The 22106-nt window shown below is 30.5% G+C and overlaps 2 protein-coding genes across 2 annotated transcripts; one reads left to right on the top strand and one right to left on the bottom strand.

The window, feature by feature from the left end:
- The first annotated feature begins 722 nt into the window (after positions 1–722).
- Positions 723–15541, top strand: LOC111905952 (DNA-directed RNA polymerase III subunit 2). Its single transcript, XM_052765942.1, is given in 36 exon segments — positions 723–884; positions 1498–1582; positions 2176–2297; positions 2989–3081; positions 3280–3355; positions 3428–3571; positions 4022–4086; positions 4518–4623; positions 4772–4882; positions 5212–5271; positions 5619–5642; positions 5734–5784; positions 5863–5961; positions 6636–6695; positions 6789–6881; positions 7570–7671; positions 7790–7900; positions 7986–8102; positions 8245–8361; positions 8457–8537; positions 8626–8730; positions 8824–8904; positions 9082–9213; positions 9601–9645; positions 10027–10104; positions 10196–10519; positions 10830–10948; positions 11032–11167; positions 12204–12334; positions 12573–12698; positions 12874–12929; positions 13576–13646; positions 13724–13808; positions 13889–13992; positions 14807–14935; positions 15287–15541. Coding segments are annotated over 35 exon segments (3489 nt in total). The 5' UTR covers positions 723–884; position 1498; the 3' UTR covers positions 15338–15541.
- A 2209-nt stretch (positions 15542–17750) lies between these two features.
- On the bottom strand, positions 17751–20823 carry LOC111905953 (oxysterol-binding protein-related protein 3A). The gene is made up of 10 exons (XM_023901687.3): positions 20465–20823; positions 19922–20015; positions 19722–19838; positions 19570–19642; positions 19368–19486; positions 19152–19273; positions 18880–19056; positions 18627–18771; positions 18356–18534; positions 17751–18216 (listed from the first exon to the last, which is right to left on the bottom strand). Exons 1-10 carry the CDS (start codon positions 20545–20547, stop codon positions 17961–17963), a joined length of 1365 nt encoding a protein of 454 aa, XP_023757455.1. The 5' UTR covers positions 20548–20823; the 3' UTR covers positions 17751–17960.
- Positions 20824–22106: the final 1283 nt, after the last annotated feature.

Below are 22106 nucleotides of genomic sequence, written 5' to 3'. Positions count from 1 at the left end.
TTTTAGATTATAATTGCTATTATCGTTAAGGTAATTATATATTTGAGTTTCTAATAACCCGTCACTAAACATGAAATAACATATCGCTGCAAGAGAACACCATCACCAATGCAGGGATATGCTTTTTATAGTCTGACAATGTTTCATCAGCCAACTGACAATCACACAATAAACTCAATCAAACACGTTTACAAAGCAATGCAAACGGGCTAATTCTTCATTCATTTTGTTTTTAGGGTTCCTTTTTCAAGTAAAAATGATTTTGTTTGTTGTTAATATTTTGTTACGGTTCTGTTAAAAATTGACATGTTTAAATTAAAATATGCTGATCATTTTGTTGATTTGTTGAAATTCAATATATTTAAGTTCAAATGTGTTAACCTTTTTGTGAACTTGTTTAAAAAAACGATATTGTTAGTTGCTACTTGCTAGCATTTACTATCAAACGGTTAGTTGTTACTAATTAATAATTACGAGCTATTATTTAATTATATTATGTATTCTATTTCTAGATGCCCAAGTGAAAATTCGGTCTATAACCACCACTACTAATGGGGTGACCGAAGATTCTGTTACTTTGGATCACAGTTGTCAATAGCGACCATAGCGGTCGCTATAGCGAATAGCGTGGCGGCCATCGACCGCTATGGTGTAAATAGCGACAGATAGCGGGGAATTTAGCGATAGGTTTTTTTTTTATTTTTTATTTTTTTTTAAACGAACGTATTAGGGTTTACGACTCACGCTAACTAAAATCAGTCTCGTATTTGGACTTGCTCTGCATCCGATTCCTTGCGTCCACCTCCTGCGAACCCCACCAGGATCGACTGCCTTCTTCCGGCGACTTCTCTACCTTCGACTAGGTTCTTCTCCGGCGACTTCAGGTCCAAAATTGGAAATTTTTGCTATTTTTTTTTTCTTTTCTTTTCCTGTTTTCACTTGGTTCTGCTGTCTTTCACTGTGGTTTGATGATTAGGCTTAGTAAGTTAGTATTACACTTCTAATTCATGTTTTGATCACTGCTACTTTCTTAGAAATGGCTAGTAAAAGAGAAGCCGATCCTTGTTGGGCTTATGGTACAAAGATTGAAGGAAATAGCCAATGGGTGCAATGTAACTTCTAGTTGATTACAATCTGCTACAAACATGTCTAAAAAACTAATATGGTTAAGTTATTTAGCTAGTTTAATGGTTTGTTTTCTTATTTATTGATTATAATAGCTATAATAGTTACATAATATATATTTTTTAATATTTTATACCTATTGCTAAATACGAAATAGCGGTCGCTATTTATCTATTCGCTACATAGCTTATAGTGGCTCGTCGCTATTTACCGCTATTCGCTATCGATAACTATGCTTTGGATGCGAGTCAAGGGTATGCAATATATTTAATGATAAATTGATTTCATCATTTTTCTCACTTCAATATATATATATATATATATATATATATATATATATATATATATATATATATATTGTTTTTGTTACAGTATGAGAGAAGTTGACAGGCAATTCCTTGCTGCTCCTGTAAAGTCTGCTGTTGATAAGTTTCAGCTACTTCCCGAGTTTCTCAAGGTAAATGCACTTAAATTTAAGTATTCAATTAGCCATTGGTGAAAATTGAAAGGATCACTTCCTTGTAGAAATATAAGGATGTTTTAGTAAAACTGTTGGAAATCTTTAGATTATTGATCTCAAGAAATCTGCTAGTTGCAGTAAGGGTCTGTTTATGGCAGGACTTCAAAAAGAGTAAACTGTAAAGGGTTGAGTTTAAGAAATTACAATGTACTTACTTCATTGTAATTTCTTAAAGGGTTAAGTAAAAGAAATGAAGTAGCGTCCTACTTTCATTTCTTCGTATTACAATATCATATTTTGAAAAATCTACCACTGATAGTAATATTATCTGGATACAAAGCAATTTCAATTGCTATAATTGGGTTGCTTTTTCAAAGTATAATTCCTTAATAAATATAGAAAACAGTTGAAAGTACAATGTTGTAATTTAGTTGGTGATTTTAAAGTACAACGCTTTAATAAGAAGACAGTTGAAAGTGCATTGTTATAATAGAAAGAAAGGAAAGTAAGATACTATAATATACAAATAAATGAAAGTACATTGCTGTTTATATATTAGTATGTGTGTGTTAACTTTTAAAGAGTTGCAGGTGAGGGGATTAGTGAAGGAACATTTGGACTCCTTTAATTATTTTGTCAATACTGAAATAAAGAAGATTGTTCGTGCTAATGACCTTGTGAAAAGTAGATTGGATGATAAGGTCTATCTCAGGTAGAAGAATGCCATTCTATGTCTTTTTTTTTGTAAATTCTATATCATTTAAAGATCCAATTTTGTAATTCAAGTGCTTTGCTAACACATTCCACTTGCTACTTACCTGCAAGTATATTGATTCTTTAGTCAGTTTCTTATTAAGTAGTTTTTATTATGATGGAATCGGAGAAAGAATGGAATTACTCATTCCATTGGAAATTTGGAATAATAAAAAGCTATTTCTTTTTTTTATGTAACTTTTTTAAAAATACTGCGATTTTCATTAAGTTATTATCTTGTTTTCTAAATTAATCAAAAACTATAATATTTTCTTTTATACTATACTCTTATCTGAGTTAAAACGATACATTGTATTTTCATATTTTTAATATTCCATTCCATCTAGCCAAACAAACCCATAAGTGCTGTGTGGATAAAGTAATGTTTGGGTAAATGATGTTATATAAAATATCTGAGAAAATCAGGGAATTTTAAAAAAAAAAAAAATTAGGAGCTAATAGGGAATGCCCCTTCCCCTAACTTTCTCTGTTAAGTTGTTCTTTCAGCAATAAGTCAAAAAGAAAGACACCTCTACAGCTTACCAGACTAAGTCCTGTCTGATTAAGTACATTAAATCAAGAAGAAACACCATTTAGTTCTTTTATTATAATAATCTTATATTTTTATCTTTTTTGTGTGGTTATGGCAGATATAGAGATGTTTGGATTGGAACACCTTCTGTGGTTGTTGATGGTGTTACCGATGAAATGAGTCCTCAAAAGTGTCGGCTAGGTGACATGACGTAAGCATTCCCCTTCATATATATATATATATATATATATATATATATATATATATATATATATATATATAGAGAGAGAGAGAGAGAGAGAGAGAGAGAGAGAGAAGTTGTATAACAATGTGACAACGCTTGACCATCTCCATCCTGCCTTAATTTTATACTTGTGATTTTTTATTTTTGTTTTTGTTCATTTTTTAGGTATTCGGCTCCAATATATGTGAACATTGAGTATTGCAATGGCAATCATGGTCAAAATACCCATCCACTGTTTAAAGTAAGTTCTAATTTCTTTGTTAATATTTTCATCATCACTTTCTGAGCTTAAATGTTAAATCTTTTATTGCAGAGAGAAGTTATTATAGGTAGAATGCCTATCATGTTAAAGAGTAGTAAATGTGTCCTTTATGGGAAAGATGAAGATGAACTTGCAAAAGTAGGTGAATGCCCACTTGACCCGGGCGGATATTTTGTTGTGAAAGGAAATGAAAAGGTGACCTATATAATCTCAAGTTTATACACTTTTAATGCCATAAATGGATAAATGCAAAAAAAAAAAATAGCAATATACTTTTGGTTATATATTTTTTGTAGCATCTTATTTTAATTTCTTTCGTTTACAATGTTGTGCTTCCATTTATTTCTTATTAGGACATTGCACTTTTAAAAATCTACCCAGTTAAGCATTGTACTTTTGATTTTGAGTTTTTTGGTTTATAAATTAGGTATATGTTTTTATCCTTTTTTTTGTAATATTGTTTTTTGATTGAACGCATGTTTAAAAGACACTTACTCTATTTCTATCAATTCCTAATAAACTTTTTTTACTTGAAAGCTAAAACAAAATGTGACTTCTAATGTGGAGTTGAATATATCTCTATATCTTGTCTATCAATCATTATTGATTTTATTAATGATATGCTATTTTTTTTTATTCTTCCAGGTTATTTTAATTCAAGAACAACTTTCAAAGAACAGGATAATCATAGACACAGATAAGAAGGGTTGGTGAGTATTAACTTCCCAAATTTTATGCTAATTTACCAAAAGGGCAAATTGTGGAAGATAGCAACGTACCTTGCCTCCTCTACCAATATTAGACAATGTGCTTTGTTTTTACCCATTATGACATGCTTACATTTTTAGTGATAATAGCAATATGTAACCCATAATAACAATGTAGTTACATTTCTTTCTTGCATAATAGCAACCCACTTGTATTTCTTTACGCATAGTAGCAGCATACTTACATTTCTTTACCAATTATAGCAATATTTAACAATTACAATACATTGCTTATATTGTTAGCGTAGATATATTGTTATTCTGGGTAAAAAATATAAGTACACTGCTATTATTAGTATAAAATAAAGTACATTGCTATTTCTCCCACCATTTGGTTCACTGAATATGTATGTCCTTCCTGTTTCTCTATCCAGCATCCAGGCATCTATTATGAGCAGCACAGCAATGACAAAGAGTAAAACAGTTATAGTAATGGAGAAAGAGAAAATATATTTGAGTTTGAATTCTTTTACTTCCAAGGTATAGTTTTTATCTGTATATGATTTATTTCCTTAGAATTTTGTTTATATGATTCCAAGATAAATTTTTTATTACTTCTTATAACAGATTTAAGATTCCTCTTCATTGTTTTCGTTTTGTTTTGTTTCTTTTTTGGCTTTTCTTTTAGGTTCCCATCATGGTGGTTATGAAAGCTATGGGTATGGAAAGTGATCAGGAAGTTGTGCAAATGCTTGGTAGAGATCCTCAATATGCTGCTCTGCTTTTGCCATCTATTGAGGTATGCTTCATGTTGGCTTTGTCAACATTGAATTGAAGAGAAGCCTACGATTGTTTATAAAAAATGTAGTAATAATGCCTTATTTTGACAACTTTGACTTTTTTCCAACCTTTGCTTTGTATTTGGATTACATTTCTATAATCGGTCAATATTTTGTGGTACAATGTTGTAATAGGAATAAATGAAAGTATGCTGCTATAATAAACAAATCAATGAATATACATTGGTATTTCTCACATTTAATCCTAATTTTTATATCAAATGCAAAAGTAACCTATATGTGCTTGGTAAAAGACAATTAATACCTTGTTTTATCATTCCCATTTCAGGATTGTGCAAATCATGGTATTTATACACAAGAACAAGCTTTGGAATTTCTTGAAAAAAAGGTACATTCTATTGTTAACGGGTACCAGAAACTTTGATTAATTGATAATTTCTTTTAAATTAATTTTAAGTTCAGATAATTCTATAGTGTAATGCATCAAAAAAGATTCTCCGTAGAAAGAGAACACTTATTCATGACATTCAGTTAGAGGAAATGATGGGAATTGACTTCCATGAGTTTTAGGATGGAATGCTGAAATCCACCGATCAAAGGATTTGTGTATTCCAATGGAATTCAATTCCGTACTCATTTTCTTACTTAATACTGACAATTACATATTGAATTGAAAGATCTTTTTTTGCTTACACATATTATGTCCTTTTCTGATTATTCATGTGTTTAATGCAGCATAAGAAGAACAAGTTTGGTAAGGTATGTATCCTATTAAGGCTTATGGTTCATTTTATTTAGATATTTCAGAGTTTGGTTGATGTGTAACAGAAGGGTATTGTTGTCCATTTAGGATGAGGGAGCTTTGGGTGTTCTTCGGAATATCTTTATTGCCATAGTTCGGGTGAGTTAGATAGTCAAATAAAGTCAATGATTGAATATATGATTTTTTAATGTATTGTATATCTATCTATCTCTCTAGGTGCGAGATAATAATTTTCATCCAAAATGCGTATATGTTGTGGTGATGTTGAGACGCATGATGGATGCACTTTTAAACAAGGATTCCATGGATGACAAAGTAAGTTATGTACTTTAATTGACTTATTTATCATATTATCCTACTTTCAGTTCTTCCTAAAATCCTACTACAACATTATACTCTAAGAATCTACATAATTATACAGATGTTTTTGGAATACAAAGCAATTTTCACTGCTACAATTGGGTTGATTTTTCGAAGTGTAAATATGAAAAAAAAATGTAATAGAAAAAATGGAAGTAAGATGCTATAGTACACAAATAAATGAAAGTTTATTGCAATTTTTTGTGCGTGCACTTTCATTGATTTATTTCTTATAAGGTAAGTGCAAATATAGCAACATACCTACATTGATTTATTATTTATAGCATCCTACTTTCAGTTCCTCATATTACAACATTATACTTTAAAAAATCTACACAATTATAACTATGTCAATGAATTACAAAGCAATTTTCACTTCTACCATTGGGAGATTTTTCAAAGTATAATGTCCTAATAAGAAAAAAAAATGAAAGTAAAGTGCTATATTTGGGTAGGGTTTTTAGAGTGCTAAGAAAATGGTTTGAAGTATAATGCTGTAATAGAAAACTGGAAGTAGGATGCTAGAATACACAAATAAATGAATTTACATTGCTATTTTTTGCATTCAGCCGTGTGTATATACACACACACAGAGTACTTTACTGATTGTCAATTCAATGAGTTTACAGGATTATATAGGCAATAAGCGACTTGAGCTTTCGGGGCAATTAATATCAATATTATTTGAGGTGAGTTGCTTGACAATTTTACTTTTCTTTTAGTGTTATTTTCATCAGTGTTAATTTTTTTTATAAAATATTTGGTTAAATTTCATATTTCAGGACCTGTTCAAGACACTGAATACCAATTTAGCTAAGCTTGTAGATTCAATCCTAAACAAGAGCAGTCGTTCTAGCAGGTTTGATATATCTCAGGTATGTCAGTTTTATTAATCTTTACCATGTGATACATACTATACTAGTAACTTATTTTATTGTCGTCTGTTTGTTAAATAAAATATTTGTGTCTAAACATTTTAAACTTTGAAATAAGTGTTAGACTGTTTTCATATTATAACAGGATTAATCCAACGCACTTCCATTTATTTGTTTATTATAGCATCCTACTTTCAAATCTTTGTACTTCCAATTCTATCTTCCTAAGGTTTTGTACAATGCTATAATAGGCAGAAATGGAGCTATAGTAAACATTTTCTTTTGAAATTAACAAATTCAAAAGAATATGAAAAAATAATAAAATATACTAATAATATTGTCAGTGTTTTCAAATTAACTACAGTAGATTACTCCTCAAATGAAGATTTATTCACAGCTATACAAGAAGAGTTGGTCAATTTTTTAAACATGTTTGAATATGATTAATTTAACAGAAACTGATGAATGATTTTTAGTGTGCATAGTTGGAATCTAGATATTTTATAAAATTCATTTTAAATATGACTGATTAACAGTACTCAAAACGACGTAGTTTTGAGTAAAAAGTTCTTCTGGTTTAGTGGGCACAGGGTTCTTGTGGAGTTATAAAACCACTCAAAACAACATAGTTTTGAGCTTTTGTTGTGCTTAAACAGTTTATAATTTATATTTTTTTATTTTTATGCAGCATCTAATGAAAGATGATATTACTAATGGCTTGGAGCGCAGCCTCTCTACTGGAAATTGGAACGTTCAGCGATTTAAGATGGACAGAAAAGGCATAACACAGGTGATTATTTCCCTTTTTCTAGTATACTTTATTCGTGTCAACTTTACACCTTTATCCATAAAAGTATATGTTATGTTCACAATCTATAAAAAGAAATCTGAGAATTCACTTGTAACAGATTGTTTCAAGGCTGTCCTTCATTGCAGCATATGGATACATGACAAAAATTTCACCACAGTTTGAAAAGTCAAGGAAAGTCAGTGGACCTAGGGCCTTACAACCTAGCCAGGTATGTGCCACATATATATCAATCTTGAAGTGTCACATCACACCCCAAAACTACGTCGTTTTGATGTGTTGTACTACAATGACAGTGGGGAATGCTTTGCCCATGTGACACTCCTGAAGGTGAACAATGTGGATTGGTGAAAAATTTGGCTTTGATGACCCATGTTACAACTGATGAAGAGGAAGGCCCTATTATTACCTTGGTATTTCTTGCTTTCATGATTTTTTTTATTATAATTATTTGTATATATATATTGTGAAGTTGAAATTTATTTTGTTTTAATAAACAAATCAGTTAAAATATGTTGCTATTTGTAGAATCTAAACATCTTTGTTGTTCATCAGTGTTCCTGCTTGGGAGTTGAAGACTTGTCTCAACTTTCTGGAGAAGAACTTCATTCACCAAGTTCATATCTCATCATATTAAATGGTCTTATCCTTGGAAAGCATAGGAAGCCACAGGTTATATCCATATATTACACTTTTTGATATAATTATTTAATGTTATCACATCATTATATTCATATTTATCTACTCTTTTATATAAAAATTTCTAGTTCTTTGCTAATGCAATGAGGAAACTGAGAAGGGCGGGTAAAATAGCTGATTTTGTAAGCGTTTATGTCAATGAGAAACAAGTAAGCAAGCAAGCTCTCCAGACTTTCAAAATTCACAAAGTCACATGTGTTGCACAGCCAGGGGTAAAATGGTCATTTTTTTTGGCAGCGTTGTGTTTATATCGCTTCAGATGGTGGGCGTGTTTGTCGGCCACTTGTTATTGCTGACAAAGGTGTTTCAAGAATTAAGCATCATCACATGAAAGAGTTGAAGGTATGTTGATACCCAATCAGTTAAATGCAAGAAATAGCAATGTAATTTCATCTTTATAATTTATAACATTCTATTTTCATTTCTTCATTAAAGGATGGAGTTCGCAATTTCGATAGCTTTCTACAGGAAGGATTGATAGAGTATCTTGATGTCAATGAAGAGAACAATGCTTTGGTTTGTTAAATTTTCAACTTTTTGGAAATTAAAATATTTCAAATGATTTTATATATATATATATATATATATATATATATGTATATATATATATGTATATATATATATATATATATATATATATATATATATATATATATATATAACTTGCGTTCTTATTTGATTTTATGATCTTAGATTGCTTTATATGAAGGAGAAGCTACGAGTGAGACAACACATATTGAAATAGAACCTTTCACAATCTTAGGTGTTTGTGCTGGGCTCATTCCTTTTCCTCATCATAACCAGTCCCCAAGAAATACCTATCAGGTCTTTACTCCTTGTTTTTTGGTCAAATTGTAGGAAATAGCAACATACTTTACTCTTTTTACGAATATTGACAATGTACTTTATTCTTTACGCATAATAGCAACATACTTACAATTTTTAGCCATATGTAACCTGAAACTCTCAAGATACTAAGATGTACTTTATTTTAAGCATCTTACAATAGTACCAATATGTAACATGAAACTTGTAAGCATCTTACAGGTTTCAAGTTATACATTGCTGTTACCAGTAAAGAAAATGTAAGTATGTTGCTGTTAAGGGTAAAATTGGTAGTGAGAGTAGAGTAAATTGTTATTCTCTAAATTGTGCCCTTTTCCTTTTTACTTCTGTCTGTGTTATGCTGGATGATTATGCTTTTGCTTTCAGTGTGCCATGGGAAAGCAAGCAATGGGTAATATTGCATATAACCAGGTATATAACTTTCTCTACTTCCTACACTAGTCATCAAATCTTATATTAGTAATATAAAACTCATTAATTATATTTCAATACAAAGATACAGGCAAACCAAACATGATCATGGAATGTCATGATTTGCTCCATTACCTTGCTTATTCCATTTCTGTTATTTTTTCATTCCATTCCGTTCAACGAAACATACCCCAAATGTTTATTACATGTTTACATGCATCTTGCATTAGATTATATATATATATATATATATATATATATATATATATATATATATATATATATATATATATATATATATATATATATATATATATATATATATATATATATTTATGTGTAGTGACTTCAGAGTTGCATGTTGTGTTTTTTTAAATGAAGCTATGTCGGATGGATACTTTGATCTACCTATTGGCTTATCCTCAACGACCACTATTGACAACTCGAACAATTGAGCTGGTATGTATTTTGTCTTATCTCACCAAATTATACAAGTTCATTGCTTTCTTTATTAGTAAAATTAAAAATAAAAAATTCATTCCTTTTTTAGGTTGGGTATGATAAGCTTGGAGCTGGACAAAATGCAACTGTTGCAGTTATGAGTTATAGTGGTTATGACATTGAAGATGCCATTGTTATGAATAAATCATCCTTGGATCGTGGTTTTGGTCGTTGTATTGTAATGAAAAGGTACTTATAACATGATCCATATTATCTATTATCTATTATCTGTTTGACTGTTGTCTGTTGTTAAATTTGCTTTCTCTTATGCATTTGCCTAAACAGGCACACAGCTGCCTTTCAGAAATATCAGAATTCATGTGATAAGTTTTCTCCACCCAGTCGGGCCCCACATGATCGAGAAAAGAATCAGGTCATACTCTCTCTCATAGTTTAATGGGATAAGTGCAAAAAATAACAACATACTTTTTTATGTGTGTATTACAAATTTACAAATCCTAGTGTAATTTTTTTCCATTATGAATTTATTCTTGTTAAGACATTGTACTTTGAAAACTCTACCCAATCATAGCATTGTACATTAATATTTTTTTATTTGGAAATTATACTTTGAAAAGTCTACCAGTTAATGAAAATATGTTGTTACTTCTTGCTTCCATATGTTGTTTTTATACCTGTGAAACATCTATATTCATGTTAAACAATAATTCTTTTCTGTGTAGATTTTGGATAATGATGGGCTTGCTTCTCCTGGTGAAATAATAAGACATCAAGACATTTTTTTCACGAAATTATGCCCTGAAAATGCAAATGTTTCAATCAGTTCACATCCTTCAAATACGTGAGTTGCTATAATGTAATAAGATTCCATTGTGTTATTATGATATGGTAAAAATTCTCATTCTTTTTGCTTTTTTTTTTCAGTAAATATAGACCAAATAGACAAACCTACAAAGGTGCAGAAGGGGAAGCTGCTGTTGTGGATAGAGTGGCTTTATGCTCTGATAAGCGTAACAATTTATGTGTTAAGTTCATGATTCGCCATACTCGTAGGCCCGAGGTAATGATTATTATTATCATTATTAATTATTACTGTTATCATGCTTAATATCACTATTGTTATTATTATTACTATTATCATTATCAGGGATAATCACAAAAATGACCACCATATGATGTGACATCTAACAAATTGATCACCTTTTTGAAGCATATCACAAAATGACTACCAATTTTTGTAATGGGTCAATTGTGAAATTACTTTTTACTGACCAGGTATGAACAATATAATTGCAAAATGCAATTTTATTTTATTTTTTGTAATTTTGTATTTATTTTTTGGCGATTGCCAATTGCGAAGTTGGTGGTCATTTTGTACTATGGGTCAAAAAGGTGGTCAATTGTTTTCAATGTCACATCACATAGTGGTCAATTATGCGATTATTCCTTTTTTTTTTTATTACTAATACATTTATTTATTTTCAGTATTATTATTAATAATTTATTTTTATTATTATCATTATCAGCATTGTTATTATTTTTACTCATCGATTGTTATTATAAGGGTGAAATGCACAAAATAACGACGTACTTTCATTAATATGCTTGTTATCGCATCCTACTTTCATTTCTTTTTTTTACAATATTGTACTTTGAAATCCACATTATTGCAATTCCATCAAAATACAAAGCAACTTTTACTTCTCTGATTTGGGTAGATGTTTCAGAGTATAATGTCCTTATACGAAAGAAATTGAAAATACAATGCTAGAATTGGATTGTTTTTCAAATTCAATGGCTTAATAAGAAAAAAGTGCAAGTACAATGCTGTAATATAGATAAGTGAAAATAGAATGTTATAATACAAAAATAAGTGAAAGTATGTCGCAGTATTGCTATTTCTTGCATTTAGCACTTATTATTATTATTATTATTATTATTATTAGTAATACCATTAACATATTATCATTATTATCAGTATAATTATTATTATTATGCTTTACAAACATATAAGAGTCACTGTTGTTTTCTTGTGTTAAAATTGAATTTCTTTCATTTCTCTTTGAATGGATTACTGATATGCTTATTTGATTTAGGTTGGTGACAAATTTAGTAGTAGGCATGGGCAGAAAGGTGTTTGTGGGACCATTATCCAACAAGAAGATTTTCCTTTCTCTGAACGAGGCATATGCCCAGATTTGATTATGAACCCTCATGGCTTTCCAAGGTACCAAAACATTATATTTTTTTTTTCTCTTAAATATATTAAATTAAATTATGCATATGCAACAAAATTCCATTACAACAAGCTACTTTCTTCAAAATGAGGATATGGCTTAATTTGGTAAACTATACATGTGTGTTTCTTCTTGACCTAATGTAGAAAGAACTACTTAATATAGAAAGTCAGGCATTTAGTCCCAACTTTTTTATTTTTGTTTTCTCACTTTTTGCCAATTTTATAGTCGAATGACTGTTGGAAAGATGATTGAGCTTCTTGGAAGTAAGGCTGGAGTTTCTTGTGGAAAGTTTCATTATGGAAGTGCATTTGGTGAACCAAGTGGTCATGCACACAAAGTTGAAGATATAAGGTCCAACTCTTTCTTTCTTTTTCAAGTAGGTAGTTAATATATATATATATATATATATATATATATATATATATATATATATATATATATATATATATATATATATATATATATATATATATATATATATATTGTTAAAAAAAAGCCTTTTGAATGACATTTCATTTTTTAACAGTGAAACCCTTGTGAAGCATGGATTTTGTTACAATGGGAAGGACTTTCTGTATTCAGGTACTTATCTTTTATTGCTCCTTATATTGATGATAAATCAAGATTATCTTAGAACTCAATTTTGTCCCACAAACTATTATACTGCAATTACTGCCTTCCATGTGTCTCTGCAGTCATAAATGTAAGGGTAAAATGCAGGAAATAGCAATGTACTTATATTGATTTGTTTGTTATAACATCCTTCTTTCATTTCGTCCTATTATAGCATATGTATTTTGTAATTTTTATCCAAATCGAAGCAATTTTGGATGTTATAAATGCTAAGAATAATGTTTTAATAGAAAAATAAATAAATAAAAGTACAATGCTGAAGTTATGAAAATTTTTCGGCTACAATGCCTTAATAAGAAAAAAAGTGAAACCACAATGTTGTAATAGAAAGCAACGGAAGTAGGATGGTATACACAAATATATGAAAGGTCGTTGCTATTTCTTGTACTGTGAAGTTTATGCTGTATAAGTCTGTTGATTTTTAAATCTAGAAACTAATTAAGATTTTAAAAATTGCATAAATACCCCTGAAGTTGGTGTATCATGGTCATTTTCAGGAATATAACATCCTAGAACTATTAAAATACTAATATTATACATCAGTATACATATTCTCTAACTGTGAAAACATTTTAATTTTGTGATTATAATTCAGGAATCACTGGTATGCCACTACAAGCATATATTTTCATGGGACCAATATACTACCAGAAGCTAAAGCACATGGTAAGAAAGATTTAAATCCTTTAATAATCATTTTTTAAAGGACATTAAACATGTATTTATAATGGTACATAAATCAGGTCATGGATAAGATGCATGCTCGAGGCATGGGCCCACGTCAACTCATAACTAGACAGCCCACAGAAGGGAGAAGCAAAAATGGAGGTGAGATTTTTGCTTAAATTACATTTTACATGAAGTTTTTAATAGTAATTTTAAATATGATAATTTTGATAATTAATTAGGTCTGCGAGTGGGAGAAATGGAAAGAGATTGTTTGATTGCTTATGGAGCTAGTAATCTGATATATGAACGTTTAATGATTTCTAGTGATCCCTTTGAGGTTCAGGTATGTCACATCTTTTGTTTAAGAGTAACTTTGGTCCTTCTTCTAAGTACAATTGGCTGTTTTTGGTCCCTAACTATAGCTGAATTTTGCAAATTTGGCCCCCAAAGTGTAGTCATTTTCTTGGAATGGGGACCCAAAATTTACAAGAACCTCAAATAAGAGAACACTTGTTGGTACCAAATTGCAAAAAACATCTATACTCAGGGACCAAAAATATAATTTACTCTTTGTGTGGTTTTGCTCTTTCAAAAATCCTAAACCCTATGGCAGTATAGCCCATTTTTAGTTATGTAACTTGTAGCGACATTTTTTTTCCAAAGTTTAATTAAAATTCGGATTATATTTTTTTTAAAATAACTAGAAATATATATATATATATATATATATATATATATATATATATATATATATATATATATATACTCTTATTAGGCTCTAATCAGCTAGAACAATATGATATATATTGTATTTCTTTACATATAATATAAAATTTTATTTCATTCCCATGGGTCAATCAAACATGGGCATGGAATGTAATGACTTATTTCATAATCCCTTCCATTTCATTCCATTATAAGGTAACAGTTGGTATTATAGAATTAGGGAAGGAATGGAATGGTTCATTTCATTAATGATTTCTTCCATTTTGTTAATTTTCTTTTCTTTGTGAGATTTATTTTTCATTCCATCATGGAATGGGAATGAACAACAGCAATATAACCCACTTTTATATATGTAACATCTAATGATTCAATGTTGTTATCTAAAACTAATTAAAGTAATATGTTTTTTACTGATTTCTTTTATGTGGCAGGTTTGTAGAAAGTGTGGATTACTAGGGTACGAAAATCATAAGACAAAAGCTAAAGTTTGTTCCACATGCAAAAATGGAGATAATATCTCATCCATGAAATTACCATATGCTTGCAAGCTTTTATTCCAGGTAAATATGTTTTATTAATAAAAAATTTTTTGGGGGTTTTATAAGTTCTTGTTATGTTTGATTTTTAGTTTTGTAAAATAGAAAAGTTCATTAATTCTTTTTGATTAAAAGGCCAAAAATCCCCCCATTTCATAAGTAACGAAATAAATGAAAATAAAAAGTTGAACTATAAACAAAGATTTAGTTTTAAATTTTTAATCGCTGAATTTTATTCAATTTCCTGCCAACCAAACCACCTGATAGATTCCAGTTCCTTTGAAAGATTTTATTCTTTAAAAAAAAAATAACATTACCCAAACTTACTGTCTGTGAAATCAAAACTAATATAAAATTTTTGTTTCCTGATTGCAGGAAATCCAGTCGATGAATATAGTTCCAAAATTGACATTGAGCGATTCATGATGATATATCAATAATTAAGTCATATGATTAATTGAAAGTAAAACTGTTTTATTTTTTTATGTTTTATAGTTTACCATAGCTTAAGGTTTACATTAGTGCTATTCAAAGAAAGGGTATTAGGGGATATTTGACAAGTGTATAATGGCTTTTACGAAATTTCATTTGTTTTTTTTTTCTTGGTGGCCAATGGATGTTTTCAGTTAATATGACGCTACTTACTGTGTTGATCATTTCTCACCATAAAATTTTGCCTATGTGGTTCCTACACGTATGCGTTATTGGTCGGAATCAGTGTGGAATGGAGAAAAATGTAAATTACGAAACTTGTAGACAATTTAGTCATCTTTTTATAGGAGTTTGAATAAGCTCATTCAAACTAGGGATTCTCCGGTTTTTGTTGGGAAGACTAACAAGGTATTGGAAAAAGTAAAGAGGGTTGACAATTAATGACACGACACAATAAAAACACGACACGAAATGAAATCAGGACTAAATTGAAATTTTGAATTCATGTTCTTGTTGTGTTTGTATAAGTGTAAAAAACACGATGCCGTGTCGTGTCCGTAGTCAAATTTTAACATGAAATTGACACAATTTGTTTGTGTTCGCATTAACTACACAACCACCCTTTCCTTTGTGGCATGTTCTATTCAATACATGCTTCATGAATTTTAACTTGCTTCAAGCGATGAATTACTAGCTTAATGACCTTATTACTAATGAAAATCGGCTTCTTATTCTTCGACACATGAGGTGTTGTCCAGACCATGTGGTCATTTAATCAAACCTTGAATGCTAATGGCTCTCTTGCTCGTTACAAATCACATCTAGTAGGCAACGATAAACTCAACCCCCACATATTGATTGAGTTAGTGCGGTTGTCCATATATGCCAAACTTGTTATATTTTTTCATTTAAGACCCTTTAGTTTGCTAATAATTTTCAAATATATTTTAGCTTTTTTAGCTCTTGTTTTAACACCCTTTAGTTTGCTAGTGTTCTGCAATTGTTAGCATGTGCGCTTAGATGATGTGGTTTATTTGTTTTTTATGTGTTGATAGATGATTGGTGGTCGTTAAAAGTGATACGAGAAATACATAATCACGAGCTTGCCTTACATTTAAAAGGTCATCCGTATCCAAGATGTCTTTTCAAATGAAACCTAGTTAGTGGAAGATTTGAAAATAAAAAAATGTGAAACCACAGATATATTATCTACAATAAAAAGAAAAATGTAGAAAATGTATCCACTCTTCAAACTATATAATGCACACCAACTCAATCTTGGTTGACTATGTCGGACATTAGTTTTCTCATCGCTAACGAGTATAGTGCAATCGTTTATTTTTTAAGCAAACAAGGTATCAATGAAATGTTTTCCGTTTTGGCATGGTCTACAAGACATCCCACATCATACGTATATTATTATTGCCCTCGTATATTGTTATCGCCTCATTCCCCGTGGCAATTATATTAACATAAGGTTGATTTACAATGAACGTATCCAATGGCCTAAAGTTTTACTACTTCAACATGACTACAGATTAGAACGTTTTGTTGGATGGAAAATCGTATATAGACTAAAAGACTGAATGCATATATTCCACAAATGCATGACACGGTAATTATAATATTCAAAATAGTTGAGTTATATGATAACTAATAAAAATATATATACTTAGTTATTTATTCTTATTATTTTCCTTGTAATAATAACAAAAAATACACTTTGTTTGATTTATTTGGTTTATTATAATTATTAATATCCTTGTAATAAAACTTAAATAATATAACTTAGTTGCAACAAATGCTAATACTAGTACAAAGATCGATTGTATTATATATAAGTTTTACAAAACAATCATAAAAGATATGTATATATTTTACACCCTTTATCTTTTAGAGTTTAGTTGCAACAAAAAATATATTCACTAAATATTATACAATATTTGTATGTCCTCATTCAAAAATGAAGGGACATTTTCTAAAATTCAACCCAAAAATAAAACAAAAGATATACGAAAGATAAAAAGCGGCTGTGCTAGAGAATAAGATGTAAATGAGGTTTTTTTATGATGTGTTTAAAATCCGTCAATGTCATGGTATATAGTAATCGAAAATTTGTGGTATTCATAATATTTGGCTGGTGTTTTATCATGTTATAAATATTTAAACTTTGAGATTGTAAGTTGTAAGACATAGAGTTAAGTAATAAACCAAAATACACCAACATCAAAATGGTACTATTCGATAAAAGTTGAAACTTGAAACATGTACGTCAAGTTGATCCATAACATTATTTGTCGTATGAACATTTTTTTTCATATGATTAACGTTTTAAATATGACTTCACAACCATAAGATCACAACAATATCAACCAACAGGTCCCACAGTCAACATGTTGGACATAAATCACCATAAACAAGATACTATTTATAGATCCGCATGTCCTTGCTATGCATAAATGAAAATAATAATAAAAAAAATATTAACATAATCTATCAATAATGATGACACCATTTAAAAATGCAAAATTCAGCATTTGAGCAACAAATAAAAGAAACAGACAGGTCTACCATAAACAACATACATAGAATAAATATGAAAGAAACGGAGTCATGATCATTCAGTTTCAGCAACATTACCATATTGCCAAGGGTTGAACTCAATCTTTGTGATGTCAGCATCTTCATTTGTGTTTGAGTTGCCAACATCAATAGCCTCCCGATGTTTGGAATATTTTCCATTGTATTCATAAATCTCCAAATCACCCCATGGTGTCACAGCAACCTCTTCAGTCATATCAAACCATCGAGGAACAAATTTCTGTCCCTTTGCCTCTCGAGTCCTCTTCTCACTTCTCTGTTTCTCCTCCAAACTAATAAACACAAATCATTAATCAAATCAATGTCTTACACTTATTTCCCTCGCTTTCACTTTCTTTATTAACTCATTAAATTTTGTACAATTATGTGTGTATGTGTGTGTGTGTGAGAGAGAGAGAGAGAGGGGCATACATGCTTTTTTCTGAACCAGCTTTAGAAAGATCACCCTTTTCAAGTGCATATCTATCGGACCTCAACCGAGAATCTGATGCCAATAAACTTGGTGGAGCAGTATCAAAACTGTTTACTTTATGTGCAAAATGCGTATACTGGAATTTATCGTTTGCAGGAGTCTCAGCCACTTTCCACACCTTCACAAAAACAATAACTTCAACATTCACATTTTTTATTTTTTATATAAAAAAAAAAAAAAAAAAAAAAAAAGATATTGATGATTTCTTACCTCTTTAAGCTCAGTGCCCGAAAGGGGTTCCCCATCTAAATCACAAGGCTGATAGCTCATAGATGTGTTCCATTTTCCTGTCATCAATACCTTCGGTTCTTCATCAGCATTGTATACATATCCATCCACTTCATACCGACCAGCACTACAATTTACAAACAAAAAAAAACATATTCCAGATTAAAAATGCAAACGGGTTGGTGGGTCCCACAAACGAAGGAATTCATAGTATTACACCTAGAAAGAGACATACCCAAACCAACCACAAGGTTGAAAATAGAGCACAACCTTGTCTCCTGTGGTCAAATTGGTCAACACCATCTCTCCTGGAGAATCAACCCATGTCCTTCCAAATATTAAATTGTTAACTTTCGTGGGCGGAGGTACCAATTCCAAGATTACTCCATCTTTCTTTAGCTTCAAACGCGATCTACATTCAACATTCAAAATATCAACCAATCTGTAATAGACTGTGACTATGACTCTGACTGTGACAGGTGTTAATGGTAGTACGCATGAAAATACCTTCCGAGAGGGTAAATGTCAAGCGAGTTTCCAAGAAACTTGGTCTTCACCTTTGAAGTTATATCATAAACAAAATGATCGTTTTCAGCATGTGCAGCACTCATTGGAGGGTGATGACAAACCTGATATGTAATTATGTATATAACATTAAAAAAAAATAGTTAATTCAAGACATTATATTATGTCAACATATCATCAAAGTCTTGAAAATTTCACCTGTTCTGCAATGAATGTAATTCCCTCGTGATTAACCATTTCATATGTTTCACCAAGTATAGGATTGAAAGGCTTCCAGGTTCGTTGCAAAGCATAATATACAGATATAAACCATGATGCTGTAACAGAAAACAAACATCAAAAATTATTAAATTTTAAATGTTTGTGTTTGATATTGTTAGTGAGAGATAGAGATTTTTACCAGCATACACCAATCGCATGTATGGATCCTCACATTCATCTGCTAGCTCTAGCAAATGAGAATATTCCATCAACTGAGAAAAATAGAGATAACATATCAATAACTGAAAAAATCTTAAAATAAAATCCAGTGACTTTAATTTTCAAACAGACCTCTGCCATTTTCTGCAGCATTGTCATTGGCTCAAAAATGAGTACAGGTAGAGTCACCATTGATGTGATATCAGCACCTACATACTTCTGCATCATCTTCCAGTGACCATCACGATCCTGTAGAAAGAAAGCAAATTATATATCGATTTGTTGAGGAATTTCAATCTTCTTGAAAGAAAAACAAAATATAATGCATGCACCTCTTGCTTCCATCTGCCTCTTTGTGCTTCAACTTCAGCATCTTCTGTCCCTCCTTCAGGATTTATAACCTCCAACCCCTCGTAACCAAGCAAGCTACACAAACAGGTGTGAATCCATGTGAATCAGAGCATGAGATCTGATCTACCCAACAAGAGTCCATCACAAAACTAAAGGTTTAGTTTGACATTAAAATTTAGCCATTTAAAGATCCACAATTGAGACAATATGCTCATCTCGGATCTAGACAGACCAATTACACAATATATAAAGTGAATCGCCTTACTAATGAAGTCATCGTGTTTTCAAATGATTATAAAAGTGGATCAAGAGCAACTCATAGACGATATCGACAAGCTAAACGCCAACTAAAATCGTGTCAATCGACTGCGAAGACCTAGGCTTGTAAAAATGAAGGTCGAAACAAATCAAGCAAATATTACTATATCCCAACACTTCAGAAACTCTCGAGAACAAAAAAACAGCCAAGACAACATCAATCGACTTTCAAGGAAAAGGGAAAAGAAACATAGAGAGTTGTTTACCCGTTAACTTGGTTCTTAAAGTTGGAAAGACTTGAAGCAAGCGATGAGAAAAACCCACCACCACCACCTTGCTTCTGCGCCATATCTGAAAGTAGAAAGCCCGAGAACTCGATGTTTTTTCCTTTTCCACCAAGATTAGGGGGTTTTTCCCTAGAGCTATATATACGAATATGCAACAAATTGCGATTCAATTATACTTGTGAACAGCTAACCAAGGTAGATCTTATAATTGCTTTTACAGATAGATTAAAAAAGCACACAATTATTAGAAAATACGTGCTGTGAATGTGATTCTGAATATTTTATCAATTGCGATTTAGGGATCGACAGAAAAGCTCCGTTGGCGGGTTCTTTCTTTTGAAGTCAAAAATGATAACAGCGATGAAGTTGATTGGGGGAGAGGTGTGCACGCGCTAGCAAGACGCGTGGTTGTTTTGTATTTAGTCTTTTACAGAGCTAAAATTGATGTTTCCGGATAATAGTGCAACTCTATATGCGTATTGTATGAACTATTTATGCATAGGTATTCTGGATTTGAGAATTATTGGTATTTACTATTTACAAGAGAGGCGGCTGAGGCCAACTTGTACGTGCCGATCTCCACTCGGCCTGCTCGGCCTTTCCCTCTGGCTCTGTTTCGTTCCAAACAAGAAGGGGATGACGTCATACTCAATGTACAAGACTTTATGCATGTGGTACATGCGGCTTGCCTTTTATTATTATTATTTTTTTCCGTATTTTATCCGACTTTTATGGATTTTCAACTCAAGTTGATCAAAGTGGCAAACGTGAAATTAATTTGCTTGACATACATTTCTCCACCCTCATGTCACAGATTTATCTTTACAAGTTCATTATCTGTCACATGGTTATTTGAATTAAATCAGCCATGTGAGAACATGAAGATTTAAATATTTTTAAATGTTTTGAACAAATTAGAAAAAAACTCTTATTGTGATTATAAAATTTTATTTATAAATAAATATATTTACATATATAATATGATAAAAAAAATTAAGTCCGGTACATTTGCTTACTTTGCCCTGGCGCCTCCCACGAACAGGGCTCGGCCGTTGATTTTGAATGATATATATATACTAGTTTATAACCCGTGGGAACCACAGTTATAGAATTAATCAAACTTTTATAGTAAAAACTCAAAATTATTAATAAGTTATTTTAAATAAATTATTAATTTAAGAGATATTTTTTATTAGTTATGTGAAATTATAATCATTGATTCAAATAAATATATAAAATTAATTTTTAATATATATTAGATATTTTTTATTTGTGAATTAATGAAAACAATAATTTAAAATTTAAAATTTAAAATTTAAAATAGAATCATATTAATGAGGAGATCTAATAAATTTAAAATGAAAAACTAATAGATTAACAAGTGGCAATACATTAATTAAAATGTCTAATATGGTGACATATGGCAAAAGAGTTACTCTTTTATTAGTATAGATATATATATATGTGTGTGTGTGGCCATTGATTTTATATATATATATATATATATATGTGTGTGTGTGTGTGTGTGTGTATATATATATATATATATATATATATATATATATATATATGTGTGTGTGTGTGTGAGAGAGAGAGAGAGAGAAAGACGTAAATTATCTAA

This window comes from Lactuca sativa, chromosome 7 (genome assembly GCF_002870075.4).
Source record: "Lactuca sativa cultivar Salinas chromosome 7, Lsat_Salinas_v11, whole genome shotgun sequence".
Classification (NCBI taxonomy): domain Eukaryota; kingdom Viridiplantae; phylum Streptophyta; class Magnoliopsida; order Asterales; family Asteraceae; genus Lactuca; species Lactuca sativa.
This window is presented reverse-complemented; position numbering and strand designations above follow the sequence as displayed.